The 16,509-nt window shown below is 44.7% G+C and overlaps 1 protein-coding gene across 1 annotated transcript in view; it reads right to left on the bottom strand.

Moving 5' to 3' along the window:
• The window catches only part of LOC139159227 (uncharacterized), a 50,698-nt gene extending 35,350 nt beyond the window's left edge, over window positions 1-15,348 (bottom strand). The window contains exons 1-6 of the mRNA XM_070736574.1: window positions 15,087-15,348; window positions 12,555-12,622; window positions 11,048-11,795; window positions 5,577-5,697; window positions 3,841-3,920; window positions 241-370 (exon numbers count right to left, since the gene is read on the bottom strand). Coding sequence (XP_070592675.1) covers window positions 241-370; window positions 3,841-3,920; window positions 5,577-5,697; window positions 11,048-11,773 — 1,057 coding nt within the window. The 5' untranslated portion in view covers window positions 11,774-11,795; window positions 12,555-12,622; window positions 15,087-15,348. The remainder of the gene's footprint in view (window positions 1-240; window positions 371-3,840; window positions 3,921-5,576; window positions 5,698-11,047; window positions 11,796-12,554; window positions 12,623-15,086) is intronic.
• Window positions 15,349-16,509: the final 1,161 nt, after the last annotated feature.

Below are 16,509 nucleotides of genomic sequence, written 5' to 3'. Positions count from 1 at the left end.
TGGGTCCTTTGCTGTTACCAGGCTGGCCCCGTGGCCCAGATCCAGCCCGGTGGTCTTGAGTTTGAGACCCCCTTCTGTAAGAGATTAGTTTAGTCTCATCAGGGCCTTTGCTTTCGATCTCAACAGTTTCAATGTTCCCACTAGAAAACACACTCCACATTTCAATTAACTCTTTCCATTCTAAAGATAGCAGCTTGGATAAAACTCGTGTTTATGGAGCCAAGACGGCAATTTCCTCACCCAAAATATCCATATTTGCGTCATCCTCCTCCTGCAGGACTTGCCACAACATAGTCTGTTGGCCTGGCTGGGTCACGTTCTGCTTCACAATCTGCAAAGATCCGCTGGGTTCCTGAGGATCTTTGCATCCCTACGAAGAGAAAGAGACCAAAATTTACCCCATCAGTAAATTTTGTGGGAATAGTTTTACTTTTCCTCGAGGTCTATCGACCTCCAAACAAAACCAATAACTCTTTTCCTATCGGATTTCACAGAAGAAAGGGTGTTAAAAGCAAATCCGCAGGTTTCCTTAAAACACCTTGCCTCGCAGAGACTGCCATATGAGGACAATCGTGTATTTCAAAGATCGCTTGAAGGTCGAACGTTGCCTAAAACACTATCTAAGTATTGCCCACAAGATCATATGCTGCAACGTTCTACCTGTCAATGACTACTTCAGCTTCAACCACAACAACACAAGAGCACGCAAGAGATTCAAACTTAATATTAACCGCTCCAAACTTGACTGTAAAAAATATGACTTCAGCAACCGAGTTGTCGAAGCCTGGAACACATTACCTGACTCAGTAGTGTCAACCCCTAACCCCCAACATTTTTCCCTTAGACTATCCACGATTGACCTCTCCAGGTTCCTTAGAGGTCAGTAAGGGGCGTGCATAAGTGCACCAGTGTGCCTTCCGTCCCCTGTCCAATTGTCTCTCCTCATCTCATTTATCTTTTCTTCCTTTCAAATATGTTCACCTATACTTTTATATCTTTTCTTCTATTCTTTTCTTTATTTATATTATTACATATCTATTCTCTTCAATGTATATTATGTATTGGACAAAATAAATAAATAAAAGGTAGGAGACATTCTAATGTAATCTACCAGATCCCCTTCATGGATTGCCTCTGGGACTATGTAGGATGGACAGGGAGGAAGCTAACCATCAGACTGTAGGAACACAAGTGAGCAATCAAATTCACTAGTAGCCTCACAAATTCAACGAATAGGGACGTGTATTCAATTTCGCAGCTACTGAGATTGTTGGCCGAGCAGGTACAAAAATAGCCAAGGAAAGCCTGGGAAGTGGGCCCTTCGTCAATCAACAGGATTGCTGATTATAACCAGCTAATCGGGTACTTAGAAGCTGAGGAGCTCACAGCATAAGGAAACAACAGTGCAAATAGGTGTGGAGTCTTCTTGGAACTGTTGAAAAATTCCACACCCATTTGCATATAATGTGATCTTCCATTTGCACCACTCAGGTGACCCCTCAGATAAACCTCCAGGTGACTATAAGGACTCACTAAAAGGATGCAAAAGACCAGCTGTCTGCAAGGTGCATATATGTCCTTCCATTCTTCAATATCCAGTCAGAGCTGAAGATGTTTCTTGGACGAAAAGGGAAACGTCTTCAAAGAAAAACTAGAAAGTCCAGTTGCCTCTTGGAAAAAACCACCTTTGGGACAACTGTGACCTTGGATGACTGAGAATCTCCCTAGACATTAAGGAAACAACAGCCAATCACTGTCCATCAACACACCAATTAAGCAATAGGAAGGCACTACATGAATACGACTCATAAAATAGCCCAAAGGAGAGAGAAGTTCCCAGAGGATGGGCTCCAGTACGAGTCTGAAAGCTCAGAAGAAGAAACCTCTGGTCCTGGTGACGGACCCAGACTGGATCTTACAAACTGGTATTGCTTCTCTTTAAGTAGTAATCCACTATCCCAGTGAAGGGACAAAAGCTGCAAGCACCTCTCCTGGTACAGTGACAAGTGACATTGAGGTCGCCAAGGCAAGCTCTGCATTTGGCAGGCTACTGACCAAAGTGTGAGATCGCTGTGGAATAAGCCTTGCTACAAGGCTCAGAGTCTACCGAGCAGTAGTGCTACCTATCCTCATGCATGCCAGTGAGACTTGGACTGTATACAGGAGGCACGCTGGGCAATTCAGCCGCTTCCACAGGACCTGCCTCCGTAGAATTCTGAGGATCCGGTGGCAAGAAAATGTAGGCCAAACACTGAAATCCACTCCAGACCAGGCCTGCTATCAGTTTACACTCTGCTGATGAAAGCCCAGACACACTGGGCAGGCCATGTTGCAAGGATGCCAGACCATTGCATCCCCTTCATGGCATCGGACCAGAATATCTCCAGGACCGCCTTCTGCCGCACGAATCCCAGCGACTGGTTAGGTCCCACAGAATTGGCCTTCTCCGGGTCCCTTCGACGAAACAATGTCGTCTGGCGGGACCCAGGGGAAGCGCCTTCTCTGTGGTGGCCCCGACCCTCTGGAATCAACTCCCCCCCCCCCGAGATTAGGACTGCCCCCACCCTCCTTGCCTTTCGCAAACTCCTCAAAACCCACTTCTGTCATCAGGCATGGGGAAATTGATTTCCCTGGGCTGTTTCCGCTTTATGTATGGACTGTATGATTGTTTTTTATATTAAGGGTTTTAAATTTTTTTAAACTACTGGATTTGTATCGTTCTGTTGTTGTGAGCCCCTCCGAGTCTCCGGAGAGGGGCGGCATACAAATCTAATAGATTAGATAGATAGATAGATAGATAGATAGATAGATAGATAGATAGATAGATGATAGATAGAGAGAGAGATAGATAGATAGATAGATAGAGAGAGATAGAGAGAGACAGACAGATAGATAGATAAATCAATCAATCAATAAATCAATAAACAAACAAACAAACAAAGAAACAGCTTTTCTATGGTGATCTGTTTCAAGGACAAAGGGGGCAAAGGAAGAGCTACAAAGACATGTTGAAAGCCTCCTTCAAGTCCCTGGAGACCGAGACCGCCTTCTGGGAAACCCTGGTGCACAAGATCTATCAACATGGTGTACATGCTGATCCACCAAGGCTGCCAGACATCTGAGGGAAGAACAGGAGAAGCGAGCACTCCGCAAAGCCAGAGCTGCACATGCTGCAACATGGTGCCCACACATGTCTGCCCAACATGTGCCAGAACATTTCGTGCCCGTATAGGCCTCACCAGCCACCTGGGGACACATCGTAGACAGCCCACAACCAAGATTAATTCCTTGTGTATCCATTCACCCTTGGCCAATAAAATTCTATTCTATTAAACAACAAGGTCCTCTTTGAACATGATTTATTTATTTATTTATTTATTTATTATTAGATTTGTATGCCGCCCCTCTCCGAAGACTCGGTGCGGCTAACAACAATAAAGAAGACAATGTAACAAATCTAATATTAAAAAATAATCTAAAAACCCTCAATTTAAGAGACCAATCATACAAACAATCATACCATGTATAAATTCTATAAGCCTAGGGGGAAGGGAAAATTTCAATTCCCCCATGCCTGACGACAGAGGTGGGTTTTAAGGAGCTTAGGAAAGGCAAGGAGGATGGGGGCAACTCTGATATCTGGGGGGAGCTTGTTCCAGAGGGTCGGGGCCGCCACAGAGAAGGCTCTTCTCCTGAGTCCCGCCAAATGACATTGTTTAGTCGACGGGACCCGGAGAAGGCCAACTCTGTGGGACCTAACCGGTCGCTGGGATTCGTGCGGCAGATGGACGAACATCATCCTCAACCCTTGTGAGCCATTCATGTACACCCTAAACATACCTCTTTGCTACCTGTCTGGCCCACTTCTTCTCCTTCAGGAAATGGCAAAGGAGGGAGACTTGGGTATTTCGGTCCATTGCCTGGAAAGAACGGATAAGATTTCAATACGGAATTTCAAAATTGAAAAATTCTCTCTCTCCTATTTCTAAGGCGGCATTTCGTAAATAAGTCTCTGCTGGGCCCTGTTGAGAAAGATGATGATCACAAAGATTTGGGATCATAAAGGCAGGCTCAGATTTTGTGTTTACAGGTAGTTCTAGACTTACGACCACAATTGAGCCCAACATTTATGTGCGAAATTTGTAAAGTGACTTTTGCCCCATTTTTGGGACATTCCTTGCCACATTGGTTAAGTGAATCACTGCAGTTGTTCAGTTGTTAAGTGAATCTGGCTTCCCTATTGACTTTGCTTGTCAGAAGGCTGCAAAACAGGATCACATGACTCTGGGACACTGCAACTGTCATAAATGCGAGTCAGTTGTCAAGCCTCCAAATATGGATCACGCAAGGGGAGGCTGCAATGGTCATAAGCGTGAAAAATGGTCATAAGTCATAAGTTTGTTGTAAGTTCGAACAGTCACTAGATGAACAGTTGTAAGTCGAGGACGACCTGTATTTGTCAGACACCGCCCATCTCCTTCACCCAGAGATACAGGTTTTATACAGGGGCAAGGATAGCATATGGTTCTTCCAAAACTCAGTTGGGAGTTAGCTTGGAGATGACTGGTCCCTCCCATACGCTATATAAGCGGAGCAAACGGATGTGCTGGTTGCAGGAAGCAGCTTGGTTCAATTCTGGTCGGTGTAACTCAGCAACCTCTGACTCTGTGTTCTGTTTGGCCTTGCAGAGCTCCTTGCCAATTACCATATTTTTTGGAGTGTAAGATGCACTTTTTCCCCCCTAAAAGAGGCTGAAAATTTGGGTGTGTCTTATACTCCCAACGTTGATTTTGCTAAGCTTTTTTTTACCCTAATGAGATGCTAACAATCTTCCAGGCTCTTTTACGGGGTTGTAGACTTTTCCATTGCTACTCCCTCGGAAACAAGGTTTGTTTTGTCTTTTGTTAAGTCTTTGCAGGCTTGTTTTCATTGCTATTCTCTCCAAAGAAGGGTTTTTTTCCAGCCCTAACCAGGGGATAAAATAATGTGCTGAAGCTGACTAGACTAAGGATGCTAGCCAGATGAAGACCTGCAGGCAGCCTTTATCCTCCCCAAAAACTAACGTGCGTCTTATACTCTGGTGTGTCTTATACTCTAAGAAATACGGTAGGTCTTTGGCAGCGTGTCAAGATGGTGGGTGCTTATCAGTCTTCTCCGGAAAGACTGTGGCAGACTTCTCTTGGACTAATTGAAACTGTTTGGGATTTATTATGGCTGTGAATGAACATAATGCACAGCTGTTGAAATAAAGAGAGGGGTTTTGGGGGACTACATTTGTGCTTTATGATTTATCAGGAAGCCTAGGTCCTGGTCTACGGAGAGGGGCGGCATACAAATCTAAATAATAATAATAATAATAATAATAATAATAATAATAATAATAATAAAATAGGTCAGAACAGGGATAGCTTTCCTGATCCTTGACCATCAAGCTATGTTTCCCAAATTATCTCCTCCACAAGGCTAATGAGATTGAAGGAGTCTTGCCTCCCACTACACAGCCAAGCCAAGCCAAACCAAAGAAACCCCAAAGAAGGAAATATAGAATTTAAAAAAAATGTTCCATGAATTCTTACCCAGAAAATTGGCCTCCACATTTGGATCAGTTTCACCGTAGACGGGTCCTTTCGTGGCATTCAGAGGCTCTTTCTCTGCAACTACTGGTAGGAAATCCACAGGTTTTTCTTTTAAGCGTCCCTGAAGCAGGGAAATATAATCTCAAAATGGGAAAAAGAAGCTTGGCGGGTATTCTGATTTTTTGTTTACCAAAAAGAGAGAGAGCCCCCAGAAGTTGTTTGTTCTCTCGAGGCTCTTCCCAGATCAGTTAGCGAAACTCAATAGAAAGGCCAACCCAGGCATTAGCACATTTCTTAGAAAAATGTTTCCTGTGATCTGCAGCACACTCACCTCATCTCTGTGCATAAATTTAATAAATAAATAAAAATGATTGCCCTTGGCCTGGAGTTATACATAATACCAGTAAGAACTGAAAATGTGCTTTAGGGTAAAAGATCTCCGCCACTGCGCTTTGGAACATTAATTGGCACCAGATTACCTCCGGAACCGCCTGCTACTGCACGAATCCCAGCGACCGATAAGGTCCCACAGAGTTGGCCTTCTCCGGGTCCCATCGACTAAACAATGTCATTTGGCGGGACCCAGGGGAAGAGCCTTCTCTGTGGCGGCCCCGACCCTCTGGAACCAACTCCCCCCGGAGATTAGAACTGCCCCCACCCTCCCTGTCTTTCGTAAACTACTCAAGACTCATTTATGCTGCCAGGCATGGGGGAGTTAAGATATTCCTTCCCCCTGGGCCATTACAAGTTATGCATGGTATGTTTGTGTGTATGTTTGGTTTTATTTTAAGGGTTTTTAGTTGTTTTATTAATTGGATTTCTACATGCTGTTTTTTATCATTGTTGTTAGTCGCCCCGAGTCTGCGGAGAGGGGCGGCATACAAATCCAATAAATAATAATAATAATAATAATAATAATAATAATAATAATAATTGTATCAGGTTGTTTGAACCAGTGAATTAGACCTGTTCAACAAACCATTTTTACAACTGACAAAAGCTACACCTAGCCATTTGGACCCACTAACTCTGCTCAAAATTCAAAGGGACAGCCTTAACCCACACTACAGAGGTTAAGTCAACACATTCCCTCAAAGCATCTGGTACACTGAAAACATCCAGAGAGGAGAATATTGAAGGCTTATAATATAAAAAACGGCTGCTAGGAATATATTTAACAAAGGTCATTATTATACGCTACTTGGGAAGAAATGGCAGTAGTGCAGTGGCTCTCAATCTGGGGGTCGGGACCCCTTTGGGGGTCGAATGGCTGTTTCCCAGGGGTCACCTAAGACCACAAGAAAAGACAAATTCCCCATGGTGTTAGGAACTAAAGCTTCTATTTTGGCCCCTTGGAACATATTTTTTACAATCCGACTAATCAGGCGTTTACAGTGGGGGCGTCCCTCTGACCTCCATGCAAATCAGCCACAAGCTCTGTTGGAAGAATTGGGGCTCAACTTATGGTTGGGGGTCACCACAACATGAGGAACTGTGTTAAGGGGTCCCGGGTTAAAAAGGTTGAGAACCACTGCATTAGTGGCTTCCATTCATCATAAATTGGGGAAATGTATAAAAGAACACGATATCTTTACTTCTTCATTATTAGTTTGCTTGGTGCATCAAATGGCACAGTAATTTCAGCTATTTGTATGTTGGGATTTTTTAAAAGTAGCAAAACATTAAAAAAAATACTGGAAAGAAAAATCAAAGAATACACCAAGTCTTAAAATTGCAAATAGTTCCTTTAGTGACTGTTTAAAGTCACAATGGCACTGAAAAAGTGACTTGTTACAGTTTTTCAAACTGAACAACTGTTACAGCATCTTCACAGTCATGTGATTAAAATTTGATGCTTGGCAGTGGATTCATATTTATGATGAGTGCAGTGTCCTGGGGTCATGTGATCTACTGAACAACCGGATTACTAATTTAACAATTGTAGCAATCCATTTAACCATTTTGGGCTCAATTGAGGTCGTAAGCCAAGGACTAGCCCAGCGTCGAGTTCCTCTTACCCACATACCGATGGGCTGTGCGCACATCCTGGCAATTTGGGCGCCCACATGCGCGCCCCCTCGCGTTCATGCGCAGAAGCAAAAAATCACCTAAATGTCACGTGCGCAAGTATTCCCTCATAAGATTTTGCTTCTGTGCATACGCAGGAAGCAAAAAAGCCCAATTTATTTTTTAAAAAGATGGCACCGCGCGACAGACCGGCAAAAACGGGCTCCTACCAGAATTCCGCCCTCTAGAGCACTGGTAGGAACCCACCACTTGACCACCTATGCCAGTGATTGGCAAACCTTTTTTTGGCTTGGGTGCCAAAAGGGCGCAGGTGCCCACACCCGCAATGTAATGCCCTCCCCCCATGCATGTATGCACAAACTCCCCTGCCCTCCCCTCCCCTGCAGGCACACAGACCTCACTGAAGTGTCAAGAGCCTATGGGAAGCGAAAAACACGGGACATTGGTTTCTGAACTTTCAATAGGCCCGTTATGCTGCTTTTCGCCTTCCCTAGTGTTGTGGTTAGCTCTGGCCCTGCTCCTGCCCCAAGGACTATGGATGTGGGGGAGACATCCACATGCTGCAGACCTGTTTTGCTCCCGGTGGAATCTGCTGATGAAGGCTCCTCTGACCAAGAAGACATGAGTGACAGGGAGGAGGAGAGTGTGGCAGACAGCTCAGAAGGAGATCAATTATCTAGCTCTTCCTTGGATTCAGAACAAGAGTTAATGATACAGCCACGCATGCGGAGAGCGATGCATAGGCAGCAACAACTGAGAGATTATCATCAAAGAAAATGAGGCCACCTGTGGTTGGGTGGGGCTGTGGTAATTAGTGAGGCTGCTATAAATAGCAGCCTGTGGGTTTGGCCATTGTGGAGGATTATCTCATCGTTGTGTTTCGTGCCTGCCTTGCTGACTTTGACTTTTTGTGTGTGCTGATTTTCCCCCGCTTTGAAACTAAACCAGAGCAAAGTGTGTTTCACTTTGTGAAAGAAGAAGGACTGTGAATTGCCTCACAGCTGCAAGCTAAGTATCTCAGAACTGATAAGGGACTTGTACAAATTACCAGTTTGTTTGGAGACAAGTGCTCTTTGCTATACAAAAAGAGTGCTTCGTTTATTTGCATTTTCATTATAAAGAACATTGTTTTGAATTTTCAAACGTGTGTGTGTCTGAAATTGTATCTGTGCATTTTTGGGAGGATTCTGCCAGAGAGCTCGACAGAACACCTAGGCTTCAGGAGGCTTCCCTAAAGCCTGGAGAAGGCGAAAATGACCTCCCCCCACCCTCCAGAAGGCCGAAAATCAGCTGGCCAGCGCGAACATATGTGCTGGAGCTGACATCGGGCAACACTTCACATGCACTCAGATATGGCTCCACGTGCCACCTGTGACACCCGTGCCTTTGGTTCGCCACTACGGATCTATGCAATCCACCTAATTGGGAAAAGACAGCCTCTTTATTCCGGTATAAAAAACCCGGAAAAACTAATATAGAACTGAAGGAATGACATCCCTTCACTGCTTAGTGAAACAGCGTCTCTCTACTGTACAGTCAGTACACCCCCCACCCCCCCTAACTTGGGAACTTTAAGTCATTGGACTTCAACTACCAGACTTCCCCATTTGGCCTTGGCAGCATTTCTGGGAGTTGAAGTCCACATGTCTTAAAGCTGTCAAGGTTGAGAAACACTGATCAGATGGCCCTGCAAGTAGGCTTTGAAGGACCAGTCTGTTCCCACTTGCCGCCGGTGTTGGGGCCACGGAGCAAACTCTGCTAGTTAATTGTTTCGGGGTGTTATTTTTCTATAATTGGAATGATTTCTTTGACCTCAGACAATGTGGATTGTTGACTTTTCTTGTGGTTGGTTTTAATCCTTGTGCACACACCCTGGAGTCACTGCTGTTAGATGGTGAACCATATGAATCATTTAAATGGGGGAAAAAATCACTGCCTCTTAGCCCGAGGCAATGTTAAAAAGAATTAAGTCCCTCAGGAGTTGGGTGGCATACAAGGTGAATTAAATAATAAATAAATAAGTTTTAAAGCTTTGCCAAGGCTCAGCAGGATCAGGACTCTCTGGACCAGACGAAGAATGCTGTTGCGCAAGGCTGACCCAGCTACAAGGGGAACACAGTTGGGAAGTCTCATAAAATGTCAGTCCTACACTATACTGCTGAGATCTGGGACATCTAAGCTTCAGAGAAGAAACCAGACCAGACCCCATTTTTGGTATTCTGGAGAAGTGTTTAGACTTTTAGCATGTATTAGCATGGGGTGTGGGGCGTTTGTATAAAATGTTACACAATCCTGGGAATGGTTGGTGGCTTAAGAGCACTCCCCCTGCCTTGTTAGCCTTGGAACCTTCTGAATTTTTCAACTCTGATTTGTTACTTTTCACATGTAAATTTTGACCTTGTTTTTCATGTTGCTTTTATAATAATAATAATAATAATAATAATAATAATAATAATAATAATAATAACAACAATAACAACAATAATAATAATTTTACAAAGAACTGGTGGGATCATAAGCCCGAAAAAGTACTGTGGGACTTCAGACTTCAGACTGACCGAATTCTGAAGCATAACACACCAGACGTTGTGATCGTGGAGAAAAAGAAAGTATGGATCATGGACATCACAATCCCAGGAGACAGCAGAATTGAGGAGAAGCAGCTAGAGAAATTAGTGAAATACGAAGATCTAAAAATCGAGCTGCAACGACTCTGGCATAAGCCCGTGAAAGAGGTCCCAGTGGTACTTGGCACACTAGGCGCAGTGCCAAAGGATCTCAGCAGACATTTGAAAGCCATCGGAATTGACAAAATCTCCATCTGTCAATTGCAAAAGGCCGCTTTCCTGGGATCGGCAAACATAATTCACCACTACATCACGCAGTCCTAGGTGCTTGGGAAGCGCCCGACTGGTGGTGAAATACGAAATCCAGCATAGTGATCTTGTTTGCTGTGTTGTACTGACATAATAATAATAATAATAATAATAATAATAATAATAATAATAATAATAATAATAATAATAATAATTGTATGCCGCCCCTCTCCGGAGATTTGGAGTGGTTCAAAACATTTTAGTTGATTCTTGACAAATGTACCTTTTATGTACATTGGGAACATATTCACCAGGACAAATTCCTTGTGTGTCTAATCACACTTGGCCAATAAAGAATTCTATTCCGTTCTGTCCTATCCCATTCTATTCTTATCCCAATTTTGTTACTTTACTAGTAAGTCAAGGTGGCGAATTTACCTACAACTCCTCCCTCCTATTTTCTCCACAAAAGCATCATTGTAAAGTGAAAAGGGCTGACAGAGCAACTGGCCCAAAAATCACCCAGCTGGCTTTTGTGCCTAAGACAGGAATCTCCTGTTCAGCACCTTAATCATTCATCACAAAGGCTAAATAAACGAACTTGAGGATCTGGATAGTGAAACTCACCTGAGATGACCTGGTTTTGGCCTCCTGTTGACTCCTCAGGAAGTCCTCCACCAGGGCCACCGCCTGGGAACACGACTCGGGCCGCCTGGCTTGGATCCAACTCCGGAGCTCCGGTGGCAGGCTGGCCAGGAACTGCTCCAGGATCAGTTGCTCCAGGATCTGCTCCTTGGTGCGTCTCTCCGGCTTCAGCCACTGGCGGCAAAGGTCCTGGAGTTGGCTGTGGATCCTCCGGGGATCCTCTACCGCCTGGCAGCAGAACTGCCGGAAGTGCTGCCGCTGCCTCTCCGTTCTCAGGGCTTCCGCTCGCAAGATGGCGGCCTTGACTTTCTCATAGTTCTCCCGGTCTCTGGCTTCCAGACCTCGGAAGGCCTCTTCCGCTTCTCCGCTCAGGGCCGGCAGGAGGTGGGCCGCCCACTGGTCCCGAGGCCATCGGCAAGCCTTGGCCACTTGCTCAAAGGAGGCCAGAAACTCCTTGGTGTCCTCCCAAGGAGAAGCCTCGGACACCCCAGAGCTTCCCCGCCCTGTTAAAATGGGCTGCAGAGATTTCAGGAACTGCTGGAGCTGGGCTTCCCAACGCTCCTGCATCTCGTGGCAGGTTTCCCTTCGGCAATTTTGGGATGCTCCCCATCCCAGCCGTTCCTTCTTATGCTGGCGGTGAATTGGACTGGGGTTTTTTTCTGTTCTTTTTGGCTCCCGATCTGTCCCAGCAGCTCTTGGCTCGTTCATTGCTTTCTCAGCTGACAGTATCCTTCCAAATTCAGAATTAAGACTTTCAGACCACATTATACATATAAGGCCTAAAAAGATTTTTAACAGTAACAGGAAATATTCCTGCCATTTTCTATTCAGATACTACTTTTTTTAAAGATGTGAAGGAAGAAAAAGGAATTTCTTTTAAAAATAAGTTTTATATATTTGCTGCTAATAATTCCCTCAATAATGCAACTATTTACTAAGTCTGCACTACTATTACTACTAGTTTTTTCTCATCATTCCTTTCACCCATATCCTCCCACTTATTGTATGACTATAACTTGTTGCTTGTATCCTTACGATTTTTATTAATATTGAATTCAGAGGGCTGGGACACTTTAAAAATTCAAAAAACTTAAAACTTAACTTAAAACTCACCACTGTCAAACTATTCACTAAGGCTGCATTACTATTAGTCGTCTCATTGTTTCTATCACCTATCTCTTCCCACTTGTGACTATATGACTGTAACTTGTTGCTTGTATCCTTACGATTAATATTAATAGTTTCCTAATTGCATATTTGACCCCATGACAATCATTAAGTGTTGTACCTCATGATTCTTGACAAATGTATCTTTTCTTTTATGTACACTGAGAGCATATGCACCAAATGCGAATTCCTTGTGTGTCCAATCACACTTGGCCAATAAAGCATTTTATTCTATTCTATTCTATTCTAAAAAGCTTTTCAATCATACCCTTCAATGGCTACTTTTGTGGGTCTCTCTACATGGGTCCAAAAAAAGACTCACCCTTGACTGAAAAAGTTCTGGGTCAAATCGTTGCACAACTGAGGCAGGAGTCTTCAATCAAATCGCCTCTGCAAAAGCAAAGAACAAATATCCAAGTAGTCCTCACCTTACGACCAAAATTAAGCCCAAAATTATACGTTGCTAAGTGAGAAATTTGTTTAGGCCATTTTGCCCCATTTATAATTTTGCTCGGCCAAATTTGTTAAAGTGAATCACTGTGGCTGTGAACTTAGGGACACGGTCGTTAAGTGAATCTTTTTGCTCATTGGAAAGTTGTAAAAAGAATGATTGCATGAGCCCGGGGACATTGCAACCATCATGAATGCAAGTCCACTGTCAAGTATCTTGAATGTAAATCACATGACTGTGGGGATGCGGCAATATTCATTGTGAAAAATTGTCCAGGGGTCACTTTTTCCTGTGCTGTTGTAACTTCAAATGGTCACTCAATGAATTGTTTAAAGTTACATGTATGTACTGATGCTTTTATTTATTTATTTCTGGAATATGACGGACCTTTTTGCCCCCTAAGAGGGTGGAAATGTCAGTGTATCTTATACACCAAATAGAGCCATTTTTTGCTGTCCCAAACCTGCCCTCCTGCCTTCAGAGAGCTCTTGGGTGTTGGAGGATGGCAAAAATGCCTGTTTTTGTGGGTGAAAAACACCCAATTTTTCACAAAAATGGGGGCATTTTTGCCATCCCCCAGCACCCAAGAGCTCTCTGCAGGCTTCCCAGACTTTTTGCCCACCCAATTTTTGCAGGAAAAAACAGGCAATAAATGGCCCAGTTTTTGCAAAAATTGGTTTGTTTTTGCCTTCTAATTACCCCATTTAGTGTGACTGCCGGAGGTTATGACCTATAAAGCCCTTCATGGTATCGGACCATAATATCTCCGGGATCGCCTTCTGCCGCACAAATCCCAGCGACCGGTTAGGTCCCACAGAGTTGGCCTTCTCCGGGTCCCGTCGACTAAATAATGTCGTTTGGTGGGACCCAGGGGAAGAGCCTACTCTGTGGCGGCCCTGACCCTCTGCAACCAGCTCCCCCCAGAGATCAGAATTGCCCCCCCCCTTACCTTTCGTAAGCTCCTTAAAACCCACCTCTGTCATCAGGCATGGGGGAATTGAGATATTCCTTTCCCCCCAGGCCTATACAATTTATGCATGGTATGTTTGTGTGTATGTTTGATTTTTAATAAGGTTTTTTTTAGTTATTTTAATATTAGATTTGTCATATGCTGTTTTATTATTGTTGTTAGCTGCCCCGAGTCTACGGAGAGGGGAGGCATACAAATCTAATAAATAAATAAATAAATTCTGGGAGTTGAAGTTCACTAGACTTAAAGCTGTCAAGTCTGAAGACCCCTGGGCTAAGGGGGGGGGAGGATCTTCAAACTTGGCATGTTTAAGACTTGTGGATGTCACCTCACATTTCTGAGCTAGCATGACTGGAGGAGGAATTCTGGGAGTTGACACTTACAAATTAACATTGAAAAAAAGAGTCTGCGGAGAGGGGCGGCATACAAATTTAATTAATAAATAAATAAACTGCTCCATGCACTCCTCAGCTTGCATTCAGGTTTTTTCAATGTTAACTTGGAAGAGTCAGCAAATGAAGAGTTTCAAGCTGTAGACTGCATGTAGCAGCAGCTCATTAGTCCCTTTTTTCAATATTAATTTGGAAGGTTCAGTAAATGAATGGTCAGAAGCAGAGGATTGCATGCAGCAGCCCATAGGTCCCTTCTTTTCAATGCTAGCTTGGAAGGGTTAACAAATGAACAGTCGCAAACTGAGGATTGTGTATAGCAGCTGCTCATTAGTCCCTTTTTTCAATGTTAACTCAGATAGGTCAGTAAATGAATGGTCAGAACCCGAGGGTTACATGAAGCAGCTTCAAAAATCGCTTTTTTTCAGTGCTAACTTGGAAGGGTCAGTAAATGAATGCCCTTAAGCCCAGGACTGCATGCAGCAGCCCATAGGTTCCTTTTTATAATGCTAGCTTGGTATGGTCAATAAATGAACACTCATAAGCTAAGGACTGCATATAACAGCAGCTCATTAGCCCATTTTTTCAATGTTAACTCGAAAAGGGCAGTGAATGAACGGTCGTAAACCGAGGACTGGATGGAGCAGTACCTCAGTGGGAGCGTCGGGAAAAGGCCGCCAGCCAAAGACCCTTAGGCAGGTCGGGCCAGCATCACACACGCACCCTACACAAACACACACACACCCGTCTTTGTCCCGAGAGAGTCGGAGCGAAGGCGGTCATCGCGGGTCTCCCCCCCCCCAAGTCCCACCCCTTGACAGCAGCGTCGGGGCTTCGGGGAAGCCCCCTCCGCCCGAGGAATGGAAGCGGCCCCACACCTGGCTTCCCGTCACGCCCTGAGGAGAAGCGAGGCGAGGACTCCCGCCGCCGCCACCTCCCCCTTCCCTCCTCCCCCTCCCCCGCGCGGAGCCGACCAACGGCCATGGCCCACCTCCCCGCCCGCGCGCGCGGTCACGTGACGCTCCCGCCGCGCGACCCCCGTACCGGAAACGCCTCGAGGCCGCGGGACTCTCCGGCCGCGGAGGGGAGGGGCAGGAAAGAGAGAGGGAGGGAAGAGGCCTCGCCGTAGCCGCAGCCCGCTGCTTCTTCAGCCGTCGCCGCTTCTGGCCGGTGGCGGACTTGTCCTGCGGCCTCCGCCTCTTTTGTTCCTGCGGGGGCCGGAGGGCGGAGCGGCGACGAGGGAGGAGGAGGAGGCTTCGCCCGGCCGTCGCTGCCGCCGGCTTCGTGGCAGCTCCGCCCTTTCCGAGGAGAAGTCCGGGGAGGGATGGGAGGCCACGCGGAAATCGCAGGGTCGAAAGAGGCAGCTTGGTGCCTTTGAACCCGGCCTGACCTGCTGCGTTCTTTCGGCCCAAGGAGGACTGGAGGCTAAAACATAGTTGTTCAATACTCTGGCGAAAAGAAGGACCACGGGAGACATTTATTTATTTATTTACCTATCTATTTACTGCAGTGTTTCCCAACCTTGGCAACTTGAAGAGATCTGGACTTCAACTTTCAGAATTCTCCAGCCAGCGAATGCTGGCTGGGGAATTCTGGGAGTTGAAGTCCAGATCTCCAAGTTGCCAAGGTTGGGAAACACTGATTTACTGTACAGTATTCAATTTGTATGCAGCCCATCTCCCTAGGGACTCAAGGTGGCTTGCAACCAAAAATTAAAGCATAACAGTTAATATAAACCAATTCTGGAATGCAGCTCACCTGTCTGGAACCCGCACTGCATATCAGACATTAATACAATCAAGAGAGTCCAGAAATATTTCCCAAGAAGAGTTCTTCACTCCTCCGTTCGCAACAAAATATCTTATTCCACTAGACTTGAAATACTGGAATTATTAGACAATTTACAACTATGTCATCTCTGATCTGATCTAAATGTAGTTTATTTTATTTATTTGTTCCATTTATATGCTGCTCACTCTGAAAAGGATTCTTGAGCAGCTAACAACAGTTATAAATATACAGTGTTCCCTCGATTTTCGCGGGGGATGCGTTCCGAGACCGCCCGCGAAAGTCGAATTTCCGCGAAGTAGAGATGCGGAAGTAAATACACTATTTTTGGCTATGAACAGTATCCCAAGCCTTCCCTTAACACTTTAAACCCCTAAATTACAATTTCCCATTCCCTTAGCAACCATTTAGATGATTATTCACCATGTTTATTAAAATTTATTAAAAAATGTTTTTTAAAGGGAGAGGAAAGTTTGGCAATGACAAATGATGTCATCGGGTGGGAAAAACCGTGATATAGGGGAAAAAACCACAAAGTATTTTTTAATTAATATTTTTGAAAAACCGTGGTATAGACGTTCTGCGAAGTTTGAACCCGTGAAAATCGAGGGAACACTGTAATACTAATAAAAAGAACAATAAAAAATAAATAAAATCTACAATACAAAAACTACCGTGT

Source organism: Erythrolamprus reginae, chromosome 2, assembly GCF_031021105.1.
Source record: "Erythrolamprus reginae isolate rEryReg1 chromosome 2, rEryReg1.hap1, whole genome shotgun sequence".
NCBI lineage: Eukaryota > Metazoa > Chordata > Lepidosauria > Squamata > Dipsadidae > Erythrolamprus > Erythrolamprus reginae.
The sequence above is the reverse complement of the archived record's forward strand: the minus strand, read 5'-3'. Positions and strand labels throughout refer to the sequence as shown.